This window comes from Andrographis paniculata, unplaced genomic scaffold (assembly GCF_009805555.1).
Source record: "Andrographis paniculata isolate CXL003 unplaced genomic scaffold, ASM980555v1 Contig32END, whole genome shotgun sequence".
Classification (NCBI taxonomy): Eukaryota; Viridiplantae; Streptophyta; class Magnoliopsida; order Lamiales; family Acanthaceae; genus Andrographis; species Andrographis paniculata.
Window position 1 is genome coordinate 7,274,708 of NW_026137565.1, and position 14,757 is coordinate 7,289,464.

A 14,757-nucleotide genomic window follows, 5' to 3' on the forward strand; every position below is an offset into this window, starting at 1 on the left:
CAAACCCTACATCTTTACATATGGTGGCAGTGTTGTAGCCACTGCAAAATGAAGGATTATTCGAACAAACAGTAATAGGTTTGTTCTTTTATATCTACAAAATTTCAAATAATCTTTTTAGCATGTACTTTTTAATAAAAATATATATAAGTTTCTTATAAAATAAATAATATTAACAAAATGTATTTTATCCGAACAACTAATCTCAATCGTCAAGCTGCTAACAACTAAACACATCATATTTTAATATAACAATCTTTCCAATTTTTTTATTTATTACCAATTTGAGGAGAGATGATCACCAACAAAATATTTGAGTGCTAGTTGTTTCAAAGACTAAGACGCTCTCCCTCAAACACAAATTACTAGCACTACCCGTACAATTAAATAAATAAATAAAATTTACTTTAACATAACAAATATTCTTACAATTTACAATATGTAGTAAGAAATGACTAGGGTGTATGGAATGAACTTGTGACATATCGTGGTAAGAAATGACTTGGGTGTAGGAAGTGAACTTGTGACATATCCTGAGACTATGGGTACAAATCCCAACGCCTTCATGTCTGTAGACCTGCCACATATTAAATAAATGAATATTTGACGTCACAGTAAAAGAAAATTATATTATTTATTATTATTTTTGAGGAATCGCAATCGAAAATTTTGTTGAAAGAACAAAGTCTAATGTATTTGAATCTGAGTGAAAAAATTTTTAACTAAGACTAAAGGAGTATAGTTTTAAAGGAAATTATAAAAATTAAATAGTAAAAACATGAATAAATAAAATAAAAACAAACCAAACCAAAAAAAAAAAAAAAAAAAGAGTAAACACACATTCATGTTTTTAATTTTGAATTTTTTCGTTTTTATTTTCTTTTTTTTTTTTTTTTTTTTTTTTTTTGCGTTTTTCACACATGGTTGAAATAAAATCAAAATATGATAAAAAAAAAAAAAAAAAAGTAATATTAACTATGCATTATAGCGTTGCAAAACTAAAAGAAAAATAAACAATATATATTATAAAAACAATGCGATAAACACGCTCTAATTATGAAAAAAAAAAAATATTTTAACAAAGTGGATCCTACGCTGAATTATAAATTCAACACTCAACTATCTGGAAAGGTAATCACATCATTAGACAATCAATTATTAATTATATCATATTATAATATAATTAATTATACATCAGCAGAATTAATTAGCATCAGCAAGATTAATATTAATTACTATGCATTATAACGTTGAAAAATTAAAAAAAAAATATTATAAAAATAATGCGATAAACACGCCCTAGTTAATTAAATTATCCTTAAACCATTCCCACCTACCAATCAACGTTCACCAAACCGATCGAACTACGTCGTAATTATTTAACAGCTTGAATCCTCAGCCTTTGGGTAAGGATCATTAATGGCACATTCACATGCACGTGCACGTGCACTTGCTGCTGCTGTCTTCTTCACTATAGCGGCATCGTCGTTTTCAGCAGCAACGGCGCCGGATTCCTCATTTCGATGCTTCGATTCCATTGTCAGCTTCGGCGATTCGCTGTCCGACACCGGAAATGATCTTTTCCCTGGCCTACACCAGGGACCCTGCCTCGCTGCTAATCCACCCTATGGCCGGACCTACTTCCACCGCCCCACCGGAAGACTCTCCGACGGCCGCCTCGTCGTTGATTTCATCGGTACGCTACGAAAATATATATATATAATTAAATGATAGTCGTCGTCTTTCCATTCCTAAACCCTAATTTCCAATTTTTTACAGCTCAGAGCATAGGGTTGCCTCTACTCAAACCCTACTTTTCCGAAGCTCACCAGAAGGCGGCGCAGCGTCGCCGGAGCTTCAGCACCGGAGTAAATTTCGCGGCGGCCGGATCGGCGGTGCTTCCGTATGAGTTCTACGAGAAGATTGGATATCAGAATCCGTACACCTCAGTCTCGCTAGGAACTCAAATGGAATGGTTCCGAAGCTTCTTAGAAGGACTTCCAGGTCGATCTGTGCCCACTCCAAATCTACCTTTTTGTACTTAACAGTGGACTAAATTAATATTATACTATTAAAAAGTTAATTGTACTTTTTGAAATATCATACTGTGCTAACTACTAACAACTAAACTATGATTGGACATACAGATGGGCTACAGATGGGCGAAAGTATCTGGAAAAATGTTTGGTTGTATTAGGACCACTGGGAGGCAACGACTATAACCACCTCTTCCTGCAAGGGATGACTCTTGATAAGGTGCAATTGGTGGCTCCACTAGTTGTTACTCGAATCGGATCCACTATTCAGGTGTGTGTATATATATATATATATATATATGTAGAAATTAAAAATCTAAACCCTAATTAGATTCACCCAAAATCAAATTGTCTTGCAGGAGTTGATCAAGCTTGGAGCTGCGACGATCCTGGTACCCGGGAGTTTGCCGGATGGCTGCATGCCGATTTCTCTAACAATACATGAGAAATCCAGCACGCCCAATGACTATGATCCGCAGAATGGTTGTCTGAGGTGGATGAACCAGTTTTGCCGACACCATAACCACCTTCTCCAAGAGGAACTGCAAAGAATCAGAGAACTTCATCCTCATGTCAACATAATGTATGCAGACTATTACAATGCCACAATGCGAATGCATCTCTCCCCCAACCAATTCGGTAACATACAGTACTTCTGAACCTCAAATAAATACATACACTCGATCGATCTATTGAAAAAGGATCAAGACAGACAGACAGGTATCGAATTGAATTAATTAATGATGCAGGATTTGGAAGCCAAATTCTTAGGTCCTGTTGTGGAGGAGGAGGGACGTACAACTACGACCCAGACAAGCGATGTGGCACTCCTCAGGCAAAATGTTGTCGTGATCCTGCCGAGTATATTAGTTGGGATGGGGTACATTTTATGGAGGCAGCCAACGGATTGATTGCCCAAGGATTGCTTCAAGGACTTTATACTGATCCTCCTTTCTCGACCATCTGCCTAATTAATTCCACAGCGAAGCCTCGCGCCATTGCTGAGTACTAATTAAGACTCGACTCCAACTCTTACTTTCATTGATTTATTTTGTTTCAAAAATTCAACTTTATCTTCTATTCAGTAATTATGTAACCATAATAGTCACTGTCTTATATTCTCTCTGCATTCTAGGTAATTACTAGTTTTTATTAATTTATTAAATATATTTTATAAAAAGATATAGTATATAAATCCTATAGGTAATAATGGAATGAGACTGAGGTGCGGGTGGAGGTTCTGATCTCATACCTTTGACGAGGTGTTGGCATGCAAAATTCGTTTAAAAATCCAATTAATGCAGTGATCATAAATCTGGTTTCATTTTTCACTGATCAATTCATTGCAATTATGAATGTATATAATAGTCTTATTGTACCTCATTATAAATTACAGATTTTCTAATTAACTAAATTATAAAAAATAAAAAATAAATAAAAAAAAAAAAGAATATCATATTCACCATTTTATAATAGCCAAGCTAATTTCAAGTGGCAGCTGCATATATAGCCGTTCACAATGTCTTCGTTTTATTCAAAATTTTAATTAAGGAGATCGAATTAACCTTCATATCAATTCAAAAACCAACTATAGTAGTAGTGCCTGATATGGTGACAAGCAGAGTCACCATTGACATCATGCATGCATACATATTAGTCCAATTCAAGCTTTCTCAAGTTAAAATCAAGAAGATTATACTTCATTTTAATTTCACAATGCAAGTAATAAATTAAAATTTATCAGTGACTGTAATATTTGATGACGAATCAAGAATCCCAAATGGGTCCGAAAGCAGCAATTCCTGCGTTCTTGCACGCATCAACGACGTCCCTACTTCCCTCTGGATTGCTGGTCACGATCACCACCTCCGCCCCAAAACTCTTCGCCGTGTCGACGCTCATCTGCGACACGTTCGGGCGGCCCTGCACCGCCGTGTCGTGCACGATCACTTTATCCTTCGGCTGCCCGCTCATCCACTCCTTGATTTCTTTCCCGAAGTTTTGCTCCACGTTTTTGGTGATCCAAAGCAGGCAGACCTCGCCCCGGCATGGCTGCAGAAGGAACGACAGGAACACGCAGATGCCGGAGCCGGTGGCCACCAGAAGAGCCCTGTTGTACATGTTTGTTAGATATGGAAGTCCGGCGAAGTGGACCTGCCGGACCCAGAGGTGGCTGGGGGGATTCGCCACCAGGGATTTTGTGAAGTCCCCGACGGCGCCGGCGAGCATCATGTGCTCCTTCTTGTTGTCGGAGATGATCCCGAATGCGTGCCATTCCGACAGGGGTGACGGGCTGATCCTTCCGAGTATTCCGGCTTTGATTCCGCCGTCGAATTTGATTATCGAAGCGTGCCCGGATGGTGACGAAACCCTAACGGGGACTCGCCGGACTGTCAGCCAGGGAATGATGATTAGGACGGTGATTCCGACGGTGAACCAGAATTCTTGTCTTCTTACCAATCTTGACCCCAAATCGTTTCTGTAGGATTTCGTCAGCGGGTCGTAAGAAATCGTGAACATTACGAAAGCCCAGAGGAGGATCAGCGAACTCCAGCCGGCGAAGCGGTGGATACGTTCGAAGAAATTGTGGTGCAGGTGGCGGACGAGAGGGAACGCCGCCAGAGACGAGAGGCAAAGGAGGCCGAGAATCGCCGACGCGACGGCGATTATTTCCGGGCTGGTGTCTTCCCTGTGTTTCAGGGTCAGAACCAAGGCGTAGATCAGCCAGGCTATGGAGGATACCCCGCAGCTGCTGTGGATTCCCCCTAACGACTGTAACAACGACGTTGTCATAGTTTTGACAGGCAACGGAATCCAGGGCCATCCCAGGACATTGACAGCGAGCCAGAAGACGATCCTGAGGAAGGCCTCGCTCCGGCAGAGAACCAGAGCGAAAATGTTGGCGATGGAGAAAAGAGCAGGCCTGTCCCTGGCGTAACGGAAATTCCCCGTCGCTGCAAGAATCAGGCCTGTTAAGTTCAGCGCCAGAGAGACTGCGAACAGGCGTTTGTATACAGTGAAAAGTCCTTGGTCGAGGAGTATGACCGACAGCCTGGACGAGGCTGTCTTCTTTTTGGCGGCCGGCGGCGGCTGCTCGCGTTTGCTGGCGGCGGCCGGAGGGAGTTGCTGATCCACGTGCTTATCATCTTCGTGGCCTTCTTCAATGTCGGCTAATAACTGGTCGTCGTCGTCTTCTTCGTCCTCGACGTCGCAGAAATGGCTGCTGGCTCTGCTCATTGACCTCTCGATTACATCGGACGTCGACGGGACGACTCTGGAAAAGCTTCCCCATGGCATCCACGACCTTCTGGAAGAGCTAGGGATTGCAGGAGGTGCGGGAAGGGCGAAGGGGTTGTTATGGGGTTTGATTTCGAAAGCTACCCCTCTGCAGCTCGAAAACCTGTTGATCTTCCCCGAGCTTTCATCCATGGCGGAATTGGTTGTGTGGAAAGAAAGCTAGAAATGCAAGCGGATGTAGAAGATGATTGGAGAAGTAATTAATGGCTTCGTTGTGAGGTGAGAACTATTGCTTCTGCTGTCTATTTATAAGCCTTAATTCTGCTTGTCGCCTTCTGCCCTAATTAAGAAAAAGTCTTACATACACGCACATGCATACATATATAAATATATATATAATTTTTTGCATTATTGGATAATCCGATTATGTAATTCCATTTACAGTTGACTAAGTCCGTCACGATTATTGCAGATATTTAGATCATAGATGGTCACATTTTCTGTCTTAAGGATTTGTTCTTAACCTGTAGAGGGTACTCGTACACTGCTAAATAATAATAATAATAATAATAATAATAATAATAATAATAATAATAATTTTGGGAAATGCATTTATTATCTTCAAACAATCTCCAATGGCGGCTATATGTCCCCAAATTGATAGGATCGGATGAATATGTTGTAATTAATGTCATAACCACCAACTAACTATACATATTATTATAGTAAATTCATATTTGTATTGTAAATAATTATTATGTAGATTTTAATTAATCATACAAATAATTAAACAACGGTAAAAAAATGTAAAATTGATTGACTATAAAAACAGCAGAATAATCTCTAATATTTAATCCTTTGGTTGTAAATTGTAATTATATGAAACAAGCTAAGGAATAAGGTGATCATATCTAGGGTTTCAATTTCCATGCAGATAAGATATATTATTATTAATCGTCATCAAGTTTGATCAGGTCATCGCATGCACATAATTAATTATATAAATGTTTTTTTATAGTATTTTACTACGAACCAACATAACAACTTCGTGTTAGTAAATTTAGTGGTTCAATTGTGATGCATTAATTTCACAGTAATGAATAAAATTTGTCGAGACATGATATATATTGATTAATTAAAATAAGAGGTTTAATTATATAATTGCTCTTGGATTCTATCACCGATATCATTAATCTATATATCTATCTATCAATCAATTCGGCAGATTTTAGTTTGTTCCTCGATCGACAGGAACTTCCTGCTGTGTTGTCCCAAAATTAATTAATCTCTGGCTTTGACAATTTCTTCCCAATTAATTTCAACATTAAAAATCTTGCAAACATTTGTTTTGGAGTAATAGTGGAAGACCAAATCCGCTTAATCTGTTCTCTGTCTTATTTGTAGACATTGTCCGTAGATTTGTGTACTTGATGTTATATATATATATATATATATATATGAAGTGAATTAATTCTTATATATACGTTTATTTATTTGGCTTTAGGTTTTTTTTTTTTTTAGAGTGAAATTAAGAAATTAAATACTCCCTCCGTCCCAGAAGTAAATATCCATTTGCTTTTTTTACGTAGTTTTAGAAATATTAGTATTATATTAGGATATAGTAAAAATAAAGTAGAAATGACTAAAATAACTTATTAGTATGTGTGATATAAAGGTAATGACATTTGTATATATATTGTAAATTGTAAGGGTATTTGTAATGTTAGGAAGATAGTACGGTTAATAAAAAAATGAAATAAATATTTTGTTATGGGGCAGACTAAAATGGAAAAATAAATATTTTGTTATGGGACGGAGGGAGTAATAAATAAAAATAAAAACAAAAGATGCGAAGTGAACAAGCTCTATTGTTGCCATAATTCTTAATCTCAATTTGTCAAATTAAATATATATATATATATATATTAAAGCAAAGTAGCGTGGAACATGACCCGTGAGTCCGTGACAAAGACTTGGTAAATTCCATATACTGACCTCTTACTGTTGTTTATATAGCAATTAATCAATGCAATTACACTATTATTTTAATGGTGATCTAAATTCACCTGTAATTTCTTTTGAATTTCAATATGCCAATTATTTAGCCTACTTCTAAAATCACCTCTACTTTCTTTTGAATTTCAATATTATATAAAATATATATATATATATATTTTGTAGGAAATCATATTCATATACATTTAATATATTTTATTGAAATATAACTTTTAAAATATTCAAATATATTATATATTTATTTATAATCTAACATATAGATACAAATTACATCTTACAATTAAACAACATCTCAAATACTCAATGAGCTCAAAGTTGATATGATAAAATCTCAAATTGAGTTTTAGAATAAAATATTGTAACTCAAATAACAATTAACTATAGAAGAGTTGAAAATACTGTGTGGCTATAGACTTAAGATTTACAATTTTTTTTTATATTATTATTATTATTTATTTATTTATTTATTTTGTTTTTTGGCAAATAGGGCCTTGGCTTGCCCAATTGGTGCAGCATTTATTGAATTCAAGAAATATGTACATATCGAATCTACAAATATATATATATATATATATATATAAAAGTGGAAGTCCAACAATCTAATTAATATTACACACACTTTCATTACAAGTGGAAGACTTCGAGTATATATCTTTAAGGTTTCGTTTTAATTTTTTTTTTTTTTTTTCTAAATAAAATTATTAAATCAAATCTTGATTTTTCATTCAATTAATACGTTACATTAAGGGTGTGTTTGTTTGGGGGATTGGATTTTATTTTCACTATTTATCTCAATTTTTCCCCCAAAAACATCAAATCAAACGCCTATTTTTTATTTTTTATATTATACTAAAAATCAATTTTACATTCAAAATATCACATCAATACTTATTTATATCACATCGTACAACTATTCAAATTCAAAATTTCTACTATTAGTTTAAATTTTTATTAATTATTCAAAAACTTCAAATTTAATAGCATTCCGATTATGTAAAACGAGTTGAATTAATCTCGTCAATTAGCGGACCTGAATCATCAATGGTCCTTGTATGTATGTATGTATTTCAATTTGAAAAATTAAAAGGATACACACATAGATGGATAATTGGTCCGATTTGTGTGAATAAATCAACTTTCCCAGTCAACGCTGAAATATGTAAAACGAGTTGACTATCGTCCCTACTTCCATTCATTTCAATAAATTTGCAATGGAATGTATTAATCACGGTCAACACTATGAATATTGACTTTGCCAACTTTGCATGTAGATACATTCGGCGATTGTTACGTACATAATAATAATAATAATAATAATAATAATAATAATAATAATAGTTCATACAATATATATCTACAATTATCTCATCATACAAAATATATTTATACAATACATGTATATTATTGTAAAATATTAACATGTGCCGTCGAATTATATATTTCAATATGTTAATTAGGGATAATTAGCCCTAACGATCATTCTAACATTCCATTTGTCAGTGGGTTGACCCTAGCTATGTAGATCCTACGCACTGTCTTGACTGTTGACAATGAAATTGGTCAAAAGTAGGTTGCAATTTGAGGAGCTAGAATGTAGCCTGTAGACAACTTTTGATCATTGCATCTAATTGCAAGTGCAGGCCGCAGCCGATATAGTTGAATTATATATATATATATATATATATATATAACAGTAACCCCTTCCAAATAGTTGAGTCTTAGGTAAAAAATAGTTGAATCTTAAATAACTTTTATTATTATTATTATTATATATATCTTCGAGTGTCATAAAATTAATTATAAAAAATTAGAATACTATATAAAATAATTTTCATTTCTTGTTGTTTGATTTTTAAGGGTGTGTTTGTTTGGGGGATTAGATTTAATTTCCATTATTCATCCCAATTTTTTTTTTCAAAAAAATCAAATCAAACACCTATTTTTCATTTTTTATATTATACTAAAAATCAATTTTACATTCAAAACATCACATCAACACCTATTTATATCACATCATACAACTATTTAAATTCAAAATTTTTACCATTCAAATCCCAACTCAAAATCCAAACCCCCAAACAAACACACCCTTAATTAAACACGCACAATGATGATAAATAATTCATGTAATATCAATTGCCGGTAACATATGTATTGTTTTTTAATTTTTTCGAATTTTCCTAATTCTATTCACAAGATGTAGCATATATTTGAAACAAAATATAACTCATAACTTTTCAAATTTGACAAAAATTTATAGTTTGTCCGTTTAGTGTTTTGAGATGAAATTATTTTTTTTTTTATCTTTGATATGAAAATTTGTGTTAGTTAATATAAAAAATAATAATTTATGTTGAAAATTTGACTATATCTATATTATATATATTGTATTAATATGTGTATATATTGTATTCTAAAAATAATATTTATAGACAATTATGCTAGTAAAAAACACAATCTGAACAAACCCATATAAATCCAACTGAAAGATGTTTGTTAGATCAAACCCTGACGGCACCTTTGTTAGATCAAACCCCGACGTCGCCAAGTCTTGTTTGTCACACATGGTTCGTCTAATGTAACTTGTCTTGTCGGGCAGGTTGGATCGAGAGTTTACCCAAAGCACACATTCGGGTAGCGGCTGTGATTAATCGACGTTATCAAGAAAAATAAAATAAAATTGTTTGTTTTTGAAATATATATATTGATGGCAAGAATGACAATGGGTCTAAGGAGACCCGAGATCCGACTTGGACCTGACTCATTTATTTGGGGTCGGGTCCAGTTATTCGAATATGGACCCTATCCGAATTTAAACTCGACCCATACTTGATTAATATATTAGTTATATATATAGTAATACTTTTAGAAAAATATTTCTTCAGTTTAATTTATTTCTTATTTTATTGTAATATTTTTTAATAAAATATATAAGTTTTAATACATGTGGAATCCAAATTCGGATCTAATTTTAAATTATATATTAAAAATTGTAAAAAAAAAATTCAGATCATCAAATTTTGTTGAATATTGTTCAAGTTGAATTTCGGTCCGAATAGACCCAACTCATTGTCATTCCTAATTGACGGCCGTATTTGATGGCTCGTCCGTGTGGATCATACCAAAGGTTTAATTAATTTGAATTCAAATGAAATTAGAAAATGTTCTTTGGTATGGATATAATTAAATAATTATTTCCAAATAATAGAGGGGAACGGGTGCATGGATCGATCAGTCGTCATTAATTTGATTATATATATATATATATATATGTTGCAATCAATCATATAAATCAGTTGCACGCATTACAGCTAACCAATTATTAATGAGCCAGGAACCCAAATCAATAATGCATACATTCGTATATACACCAAGTAGCATTACGTGTGTTTGGCAATCAACTGATATCTTTTAGCTGTTAGCGTTTAGTTGATTTAATTAATAGATTTGATTAGCTGATTCAATTAGTTGTTTGTATTAAAGTGTTTGGTAAAATAACTTGTTTCATATTAGCTGTTTATATGTAAAATGACAATTAAAGACATTTATATTTTAACTTTTAAAATTTTTTAATTGTGTTTTTTTAAAAAATTTAAAATTTTGTTATTAGTTATTTGAAATTACGAATGTATTATAAAATATTTTTTTATTAATTTTAAATGTGAGAAAAATAGTAGTATAAATTTTTATTAAGAATGATGTAAAATATAAATTAATAAAATTTCTGTATATATATTTATTATATTAATTATTGATTAATTTATCATATTTATAATTTTAAATAAATTTATTCTATTTTATTTAATTTTAATATAAAAATAAAATAATAATAATAATATAATTATAGTTTACCAATAAAATTAATTATATATAAAAATTAATTAATTTAAATTTATAAAAATAAAATTATAGTTTAATAAATAATATATTAAAATAATTTATAATTACTGGTTATATGTATGTGAAATAAATAATAACATTTTAAGGTCAAATAAGGAATAAAGAAAATTAAAATGAAAAAGCTCTTTCAAATCGCTGGTCATATAACTTTTTAGAAATTAACTTTTTGGGGCCAATAAGCTATTTCAAAAAGCTAATTTATCGAACATTTGAATCAGCTTTTTGAGTGGTCAAACAACTAAAAGCTCTTAAATAAATTAAAAGCTCTTGAAAAAATTATTTGCGAAACACCCTCATAATCTATATATATATATATATACATATGTATCTATGCATCTAGATTTTTCATATAATTAAACTCGATATTCAATTTTAACTTCACGAAAATTTCGTATATAATCTAGACATATATATATATATATATATATATATATATATATTAGAACTGCAAAAAGTAAATTATTTCGTTGGAAATATTTTGGGCAAATTACCATTACCCAAACATGGCAGGCCCAAGGCCCAACACGAAAAATGAAATTCCTAGTAAATATAAATCTATAAAATTATAAAAATAATAACATGATTTTAAATTGAAATCAAAAGGGGAAAATAATGATAGGAATAAAAAAATGGGCTTTTTATTTTTTTCTGCTTGATTTGTTGCATATATATCTCCCAAAGTTCATTCGTATTTATTTATTTTTACTACTCCATCCTTCATTAAATGTATGTTTTAAAATTAGCGCACAATTTTTTAATGAAAATAAGTAAATATTTTTGTTTTCTATTTCAAAAATACAAAACATAACATAATTCTTTACTAAAAAAATATATCTTGTTATAACAAACCAAAAAAAAATGAGTATTGATTTCAACTATATAGAGTTAATTTTTATATAAAAGTGCAATTTCTGGTATCTATCAACTAAAATTTCAAATATATTCTGAGCAGTTCAATTTTCGTTTTCCACACTTAATTTGCTTAAAAGATTGTTTTTGCATGTGACATTGCACGTACCAAAATCACTATTATATACTAAATAAAGTTGTGTCCTACTAACCAAATATATAATGCAATAGTTTATTAACAATTATCAAATGTACTTCACAATATAAAAATAAATTAAATACGAATTTGACCACATTGGCATGTCCCAATCACTATCCCATAATTTTAAGGAAATTGAATATATTTAAAGATATATATATATGTGCATGTGTGTAAGGACCACATTTTATTTAATTTTATCATTTATCAGTCACATCCGTCAATGCCCTTTGCCTTATCTCACGCCTTCTATTCATTTATTAAAACATATACATCCAATTATATTACATTAACAATTGCAAATTTTTTATATTAATTTATTTATTGAATACAATAAATATAAAGTGGCAAATCAGACTTTTTCGAAATTTCCTTCCTGAATTAATTAATTAATTAATTAATTTATTATGCTGGTGTGGGTGTGGGTGTGGGCAATTCATGTCGTGCGATGTACACTCAATCTGTCCTAAATAATGGCCCAAATCAGATTTCATACAGATCTCTCTCATTATCCAAGATTTTTAATTTATTTCTCCAATTTTATTTTTTTTTTCATTTTTAGATTCGTGTCATGAAAAATCATAATTGATAATAATAATAATAATAATAATAATAATAATAATAATAATAATAAAAAATTTTATAAATAAAAATAAAACTGTTTCATTACCAAACATTAATGGCACAGATATTTTCATTATTCCTTTATTAATACAATGTTGGTGGAACAAACAACACAAGGTCCACTCTTCATTCAAATCACTATTAATTTTCATTTTTTAAAATTATTTTAGTCTCTCTAATTACAATTTATCATATAGATTTTTATTCGATTACATTTTCTTAAAAAAAATAAATAAATAAATGATAAAGTGGTTGCACCTACACAACAAAATTAGTGGTCTCAATAATATTTGCTAGTAAAAATAAATAAATAATATTGGGCAGTGTGTGTTGCATTTTGGGGCAACCAAAGACTATAGAATGGCTACAAAATATCTCAAAGTAAGAGATGACACAATTTCTTTAATTTTACTACACAATTAGTAATGTAATCAAAAGAGTTCGATTCAATAATCATCAAAAGACTCATAATTGGGTCTTTTTTTTTTTTTTTTTTTTGCTTCTCGAAGCAATTTAATTTATTGAGTGTTTTCCATTGACAAATGTGCTTATGATCGTGATCATCATCATCATCGTCACTCATTAGTTAATAGTGAGTTAAATTAATTCGTGTCATTATTTTGGGCAGCAGAAAGTGAAGCATTACCAGTAACAAACAATAATCCATCCTCGAATTATTACTACATGTTTATTAAGATTTAAGACAAATCCCACATTCCTTAAACGCACAGAATTAATCCTTACTGATATTGTAATAATGGGAACAATAGCAAAAGGGCATTTCTTCACACATCATTTTTTTTTTACAGATTTATTTTATTTTATTTTTCAAAGAAATAAAGCAAGTATTGTGATTTTTTTACTTCTTTTTTAAAAACCCATTACGAAAATAATTATAATATATTGATAAAATAAAAAAAGAGTGGAGGAGAAGAAGAAGGTGCAAAGGTTGGTTAATTGTCACACTCTGCCCTTATTACGAAAGAGATGCATCAGCCAAAAATTTTACCAAGATCCATTTTGCTCCACCTAATTTATTTATTTACTTAAAAAGTAACATAGTTCACATTTCATTTAACTTAATTTCATTTTATTTAATCCAATTTTCCACCTATTCACATATATCAAGTTAAGGGGTCCTCCTCACTTCCAACAATCTTCTAGAAGCTATATATATTACCACTCGTTGTAAATTAACATCCATTTAGTCACAAAAAACATATAAGAAAATTATTAATGTTTATTAGTACATTATAAGTAGTAAGTAGGGCATTGACTTATCTCAGACAATCCAAATTTGGAACTAAATTAAAATAAAGTGTACGAATAATTAATTGCGTCTTACCAAATATTTTAATCTAATAATTATTGTGATTTCGGAAGCCGAACGTTCGAAAGACCTTTTTTTTTTCTTTTTTTTTTTTAATTGACTGAAAAATCAAATTTAATAAAAGCAAGGATAAATACCACCTTCAAAGAAGCGCGTGTATCTCAAACCTATTATTTTGCATTTTATTTTCTAATTCGAATATAACTTTTGTGACTAAATTGTAAAGCAAATATATTCCATAATTTAGGTATCACGTCCAGGAGTTACATCAAATAAAACGACCAAATTTAAATGCTAAGCAATTGGTGATAAAAAAAAAAAATAAATAATAATAATAATAATAAATATATATATGTCTATGATGAGTCACGCACCGACCGTTCAATGGCGCGTGACGCAATTAAATGTGGGCTTTCATGACTATTACCTACTGCCTTTGAGGCTTTAGCCCTAAAGGCAGATTATAACCGTTGGATTACTTTTGTTGATAAATGGCCGTTGGATTGGTCATTCGTCTACGATCGTCATCGTCTCCATTAAACCTGAGACTCCTCTCTCCTCTCACA

At 31.4% G+C, this 14,757-nt stretch overlaps 2 protein-coding genes across 2 annotated transcripts; one reads left to right on the top strand and one right to left on the bottom strand.

Annotated features, from left to right (window-relative positions):
* Window positions 1-1,419: 1,419 nt before the first annotated feature.
* Window positions 1,420-3,048, top strand: LOC127247417 (GDSL esterase/lipase At1g31550-like). The gene is made up of 5 exons (XM_051269244.1): window positions 1,420-1,696; window positions 1,780-1,939; window positions 2,148-2,307; window positions 2,396-2,675; window positions 2,786-3,048. Exons 1-5 carry the CDS (start codon window positions 1,420-1,422, stop codon window positions 3,046-3,048), a joined length of 1,140 nt encoding a protein of 379 aa, XP_051125201.1.
* A 666-nt stretch (window positions 3,049-3,714) lies between these two features.
* On the bottom strand, window positions 3,715-5,548 carry LOC127247136 (adenylate-forming reductase 03009). Its single transcript, XM_051268869.1, has one exon. It carries the CDS (start codon window positions 5,463-5,465, stop codon window positions 3,804-3,806), a length of 1,662 nt encoding a protein of 553 aa, XP_051124826.1. The 5' UTR covers window positions 5,466-5,548; the 3' UTR covers window positions 3,715-3,803.
* Between the last annotated feature and the right edge of the window lie 9,209 nt (window positions 5,549-14,757).